Source organism: Papaver somniferum, chromosome 2, assembly GCF_003573695.1.
Source record: "Papaver somniferum cultivar HN1 chromosome 2, ASM357369v1, whole genome shotgun sequence".
NCBI classification, from domain to species: Eukaryota; Viridiplantae; Streptophyta; class Magnoliopsida; order Ranunculales; family Papaveraceae; genus Papaver; species Papaver somniferum.
In genome coordinates this window covers 67,053,236-67,059,799 of record NC_039359.1, presented here as the reverse complement: position 1 = coordinate 67,059,799, position 6,564 = coordinate 67,053,236, and the positions used below count along the sequence as shown (strand labels likewise).

At 37.8% G+C, this 6,564-nt stretch overlaps 1 protein-coding gene across 2 annotated transcripts; it reads right to left on the bottom strand.

Moving 5' to 3' along the window:
* Positions 1–1,023: 1,023 nt before the first annotated feature.
* On the bottom strand, positions 1,024–3,999 carry LOC113353452. 2 transcript variants are annotated; one of them, XM_026597051.1, is made up of 9 exons: positions 3,857–3,999; positions 3,152–3,642; positions 2,904–2,989; positions 2,701–2,779; positions 2,562–2,621; positions 2,315–2,436; positions 2,109–2,180; positions 1,837–1,953; positions 1,024–1,241 (listed from the first exon to the last, which is right to left on the bottom strand). In XM_026597051.1, the coding sequence occupies exons 2-8, from the start codon at positions 3,512–3,514 to the stop codon at positions 1,851–1,853; spliced, it is 885 nt and encodes a 294-aa protein (XP_026452836.1). In that variant the 5' UTR covers positions 3,515–3,642; positions 3,857–3,999; the 3' UTR covers positions 1,024–1,241; positions 1,837–1,850. The 2 variants fall into 2 exon arrangements, with proteins under 2 accessions (XP_026452836.1, XP_026452835.1); XM_026597050.1 differs by lacking the exon at positions 1,024–1,241 and having other exon boundaries at positions 1,694–1,953.
* Positions 4,000–6,564: the final 2,565 nt, after the last annotated feature.

Below are 6,564 nucleotides of genomic sequence, written 5' to 3'. Positions count from 1 at the left end.
TTATACTTTCAATCTTCACTGGATGAATCATATGAATTGTCCGGCGATTGATATTTTGGATACCATGAAATTGTAGCTTTCATCAAATGTGAATGCTTCACCCTTTTTCTCAAAATAACGCGCTTTAACGACTTCGTGCTACAATAACACAACGCAGTATACTTATTGTTGTAATTTAAAATCAATCAATTTAGCTTTCTACGAAAACAATTCTAAAATACTTACAAATTGTTGAGTGGACAGGCTAATATGGCTGGCGTTGAAGATCCGTTGTTGAATAGCAATAAAATCGCAAACGGCTTTTTGGATAATCTGGTACGTATCATGAATTTGTTGAAGACTTCTTCTCTTTGGATTCCCATAATCTTGTCTATTAATAAGCTAGTTGCACATGCTTCTGATCAGATTCATCATGCACTACAAATAATCGGTATAAACGGAAAGATTTTCCGTGCAACCACTACCACAAAGGCTACAAACTTTGGGCTCGCTCCCAACTCACTTCACTCTACAATTCTCAGGCTAAATTAGTTACATCTCTATGCGCTACCGTCTGTACAACTTCATCAAATGCGGTTGAACGATCCTTTGTGGATGCAGCATATGCTGGAAATGCCAGTATCTGCCCAGAGTTCAGGCACTTAATTGATGGTGTAGAGGAGCCAGACTCATTTTTTGGTTTTTCTTTTTTTCTGAAGCGTGAGGCAGACTCATTTACTTTGTATAAGAGCTCAGACGTGATGAGCTGCTAACTGGGAGTACCAATTTTCTTGGGGGTGCAACAAAGTTCATGTATGACAAAACACAATCGGTACCCTATGAAGGACGTTTCTTTTCTGAAGCATGATTAGCAACGTTGAAGACGTGGGCACCTCTTTTGATCAGCAATACTATTTAAGTTTTATTTCAAAGCTGTAATATTGTATCTCATGTTTTCAAATGAAATCTGTACTGTTACCTGACAAGATTTGATAACTATAATCGACCAAAGATGTGGGTACCTTATTGATGTATAATGAGATGCAAAGCTATGGTGTTTTCCATACATAAAAACATATACAACATTTGCATTGAACAAACATTAATCATCATCAAAGTAGATTGAAGAATACAAGAAAGCCATCATGGATAAAAGTTTCACAAGTGTTTTGATTACAGCTGTTCTCTTTGTTTTGATCATCGTGTCCGTCGCACCAAGTGAGGTGGTTGGTCGGCACATTGGCCCTCTGTTCTTCCCGAAACTGGTAACAGACCAACAACAACAAAAAATCAACAAACTAACACTGCTCCAGCAACAACAAGAAATCGGCAAATATATAACAACCAGAAAGAGCGCAGCAATGAAGATTATACAACGTAACATGCCGAAAGTGAGAGATTCCTGGAAAACGGCATTTGGATCGAGAAACTAAGTAATATCCTTCAATCAAGTGTGTTCTTTGTGAAAAGTGTTAACTCCGTGGTTTTTATCGTTTCTTATATCCCTTTGTCTGCTGTAAGTCCAGGCCTTGGCCTTTCTTTGTTGTTTCTGTCATTGCTTAGGCAAGATGAGAAATGATCCTCTCTCGCTTGTATTTTTTTTAAGCTCCTCTTTTTTTTCTCAATATAATCTTGTATATTGTTGATAGAAAAAAGAAAATTTACCAAGGGAAACCAAATTTTTTTTGTTCTTCTTTTTAATCGATAACGAAACTTACGAGTTTAAGCATGCATACTAAAAATGAGCTTTACAAAGATATCCAACTATAACCATCCTTCGATGTGTATATGGCCTACTACAATGATACATATAGCTAACATATTCTATAATCATTTCTTTTCCCCACCTAAACCTACCTACTCATATTAGTTTAGATCTTGTGAACACTGCAACCTGCAGCTTCTGATGTCAGATTCTCTTTCCAGCTCTCGAATTCAGATCCACCAAATACTAATTGCTTAATTCCAATGTGACTGTTCAGAAAAAGAAAAGCACGTTATATCGAGTTCAGAGATATTCAGAAAACCAATCAATCCACAGAAAAGCCTGGCATGTTATAATTGTTGATCTGTTTTATGATACCAAAACAATATGCACAACTGAAACAGAAGGTAGTTAGGAATCATACTCAGAGCTTATCTGGGATAAGGCATTTATAAAGACATCTAAAAGCAATGGTTCACTGGTACCGATATCCATCCTGCGGTATAAAATCAGTACAGTCGTAAGAAAATACGCAATTTCAAGGACAATGAATGATAGTTCGGATGCTATAAGAATGAACTAGGAAGATGAAAACAATTCGTAAAGGATATCAAAAAGTAAGAGACATACCAGATGCGCGCTACATTATCTTGAATCTCAAAGTCCCCAATGTTGTAAAATGTGGTTGGTGACAAATTGGCTCCTCGTATGGCATCATAAGTTGGTCTTTTATCCATGGGAGATTGTGACAACTGCAAGTATCAGAAACAAAAAGGAAATTCTTGATTGTAATGTGCACACTATAAGAACAACCACTAATAAATGCAGGAGATAATGACCAAAAAGGTGGTCAACTGAGCGCCTGAAGCAAAGCTACCTGCATGTTCATGGAATTGCATCCACCAAGGCGTCCAACAATGTGCCATGATCTAATTGTCTGTGTACAAATCATAACTACATTATTGCTGAATTTTATTACAAGGTAAGTCAATGTCAAGCCTAACTGATCCACTTACATCACAAATTAAGGAAACATCACTTGGTAGAGGAGCATTGTAGAATTCAAACCAAATGTAAGAGCTTGAAAAATCAAATCTGGCACATAACAGCCGTGAAAGTATGTTAGTGCAATGGAAATAGTAAAGAGACGTTCAGTAAATTCTTAAGAGAACCAATTACACAGTAGATCATAAATGATAAAACAAGTGCCTGAACTTACCCATTGAATGTTACTTTCATGGGTACTGCAGAACCAGTCTTGGCCTGCAATACTTTGTTTCTTTTCTTCCTTATTCTTTCCTCCACCTAGATACAAACAATTAAACAAGACCATCAAGACAAGCAAATAAGAACTACGCCATCTGTATACAAGTCTCTTAATCACGCAGAACCAAAAACAAAAAATTAAGGCAAAAACAACAAAAAATAATTTCAAGAGAAGGTGGAAAGTTAATTGGGATAGCTTACACGAGATTGTGCCTTATCCGGGTTATCCAACAAATCACCTAGAATTTCTGCAAACTCAGGGTCTCGGTCATAATCTGTCTCTTCCTTTCCCCCTGAGCCCTCCATAAACTTAGGGTGGGGCGGGAACTCATTATTACGTATCTCATTGTCATCATCAACATCAAATGCTTCAATATCTATCGGAAACTCATGGTTTTTACTTCTATCATTTCGCTCTGCTTTAGCAACTAAGAGAGATGTCCTTGTTTGAGTATAACAAGGAAGAGTAACAGAAACAGCTGCAGAAAACTGGACTTTCCGGTTGCCAAACAAAATAAGCTTTGGACATGTATGCAGTAAAGAACAAGAGTTCAGGATAAGCATGGTTCTCGATTTCGCAATGTCAAATGGTTGGTTACTTGGTTGTATAACATAAAACCGTACGAAAGCTTCACTTGTAAGTTGTCACTCCTAGTCTGCCTCAGTTGAAGTCTATCAAATGCAATGGATATCTAAAACAGACAAATTAACATGAGACTTCAGACTAATAACTAGAATTTTGTTGGGGAAATAATACAAACAGTTGATATGCTATAAACCCAAGTTTTAGAAGTTCTATGAGCTCTTAGCAAAATTTCAATAAGAGGTGGAGTATCAAATGAAGATTAAATAACAAATGTGATATCAAATAGTTGTGCGGGAAAATACAGAGAAATGAATACTTACTGTGATTATGGCAGAAGAGTAACGCAATTTGGGTTCGTTTAGAAGGTTGGATAGAGAGAGAGTGAGACTGGGACTGTGAGTGTGAGTGTGTTCTCTTTGGGGCCGAGCCCGATAGGAAAAAAACACAAAGAGAAGAGCAACGTTACTAACGGAGGTACCGATTTTCTTAGGGGGTGTATCAGTCTAACACTAGCTAACTAGGGGATGTTTTGCTTTTTCATAGATTTTGGCACCCACCGTTAGAAGTTGGGAGGGACTCCAAAAGATTATTTTCTAGCGGACTTTAACTGTGGGCAAGTTGAATGATAGACTGTTGAATAATCAAAGCCCAACTCATGAAATCTCGAGTTCAATCCTATTGAAATGGGGCTATGGGCAAATGTGAGAAATCTTAACATAAAGTTACTTTTGGGTAGGGCACATGCTCTGCCCTGGAGTTGTGAATTAGTTGTTTTAGTTTGTAAAGCAAACCAATGTATTCTCAAAGGCATCTTTTGTGTAAATCAAGTGTTGTCGTGTAGGGGTTAAATATCGCAGCCATAGATATCATGCGAAGGGATCCTATTATAAGGGGGCGAACGTACTCGCATGTTGTGTATTCCGGATGACGAGGATGATGACATCATAAGGTCACGAGTAAAGTGTGAAATCAGTGCGAAGTTTCAAAAGCATGTGCGAGAAGATCCAAATGTAAACGCCCGAAGACATCAGACGTCAGATCCGAAAATAGGGGCTTTATTAGTTGTCCTTCACTATGTAGTAGAGTTAGAACTTTAAGAGAGAGAAAGTTGTTTTCTCCCCAAGTTAAGGGTTTTAATTTACTTCTTTGTATTGATTTCTAAACTTAATAAAATTCTTCTAAGTGTTCTTCACGATGATTCGTTAGTTGATTGTATAGATTATCCAAGGGGTGTAGTAGTAGGATTTTCTGCTACTACATTTTGGTGCTAGAAACAGGGTCTGGGACTATACCTGTTTGTGAAAGTTTTAAGCTGATTTCTCGAAAAATTCATATATTTTAAAAATTTTGTGGAAGATTTCTGACTGTTTTCGCTGAGTTTCGGTTTGCAAAACTAAAAACTTCATAAGTTTTTTCTTGAACATTTGCTGATTTCGAATCTATGGAATATTACTAAGGATTATAAGTTTTCTCTCGAGGCACAGACTTAACAGATTTTCCTAAGAGATATTTGGAAAAACTAATCTTATTTCAGGAAAAAATCTAAATCAATGCTGTCTGTAGATAAAAAGGGAACGAATTAAGGCGAAAAACAAAACATATTACTATGTGTCTACAACAGGAAACGAGTAAATATACGAAAGTAATAAACATCATCGGAGCGATGAATGGAAACGGGAGTATACAATGTAATATGTTAACAAAACTAGGTGTGGATGTCACAGATTTTCATGTAAGGCTTACAGGGCAGATCCATAAACGTGATTATGAAGGATGGAAGATCTCGAGTGTCGAGAAGATGTCACACTTACACGAATGGAAAAAGCATAAGATCATGTTCGAAGCGTAAGATATACCACATGGAAGCTGGGGAAGAACAGATCCGTTGGTAGTAACTATACCCGCACGAAAAATGGAGAAGGATAAAGATACAAAAGCTTCAGAGGAATGGTCGATCGAAGGAACTTTGATAGATACAGGAAGCTCAGCTGACATCTTATTTTATCGCACGTTCAAGAACATGGGATATAACGATGTCGACTTAAAGCCATCCACATACAACATCCATGGTTTCGACAAAGCAATAACAAAGCCAAAAGAGGAGGTAATTATAAATATGCCATTAGGAGAGATAGAAGTGCAGGTAACATTGTGCGTAGTAGATGTGGAGTCACCATACAACATGCTCTTGGGAAGGTCGTGGTTGCACGGTATAAAAGTAGTAGCATCAACCACACCAGTGCATACGTTTCCAGATGCCGAGTGGAATAGGAGAAATTGCAGGAGACATAGAAAGAGCGAAATCCTGTAACCAGCTAGGTGTTAAGAACTATGAAGGAAGAGCAAAAAAGCGAAAAGATAGGTGTAGAAAGGCGAAGTATTTAAAGAAAGAAGAAGAACTCAGGGTATACATGGTACGAGCGAAAGAAGGTCGAGGTATACCAAGCGAAATCCCAGATAAAGAAGGAGCACCAGTGAAAGAGGTCAAAGAACCATCCCCACTAGGTGAACCAAAGGCGAACTTTATTGCAGCTGAGCCAACTAAAGATGTCAACATAGGGACAGAAAAGGAGCCCAAAATGATAAGGATAGGAACTGGAATGGGGGAGAAGAAGAAGAAAAAACAATTCAACTTCTAAAAAAAATATAGCGATGTATTCGCATGGGATATGGATGAAATGCCAGGTATAGATCCTGATGTTGCATGTCACAGGTTAGATGTCAGGACTGATGTACGGACATTCAAGCAGGGAATAAGGAACATAGAAAAATCATACCACCCGCAGATAGAAGCCGAGATGCAGAAAATGCTATATACAGGAATAATACGACCAGCTAAGTACCCAGAATGGATAGCAAACATGGTGTTGGTGCCAAAAAAGAACAATGGGATAAGGATCTTCATCGACTTCAGCGACCTAAATAAAGATTGTCCAAAAGACAGCTTTCCTTTACCAGATATACCACAGATGGTAGAGGCTTCCTCAAGGAATAAAAGGATATCGTTGTTGGACGGGTATAAAGGCTA

Bases quoted from the DNA above. Each gene is read 5' to 3' on its own strand.
- LOC113353452 (XM_026597051.1), bottom strand. From the start codon at position 3,514: ATGCTTATCCTGAACTCTTGTTCTTTACTGCATACATGTCCAAAGCTT. The intron at 2,622-2,700 runs GTAAGTGGATCA...ATTTGTACACAG, and splicing joins ATGTTTCCTTAATTTGTGAT to ACAATTAGATCATGGCACAT. The intron at 2,437-2,561 runs GTAGCTTTGCTT...TGATACTTGCAG, and splicing joins GCAATTCCATGAACATGCAG to TTGTCACAATCTCCCATGGA.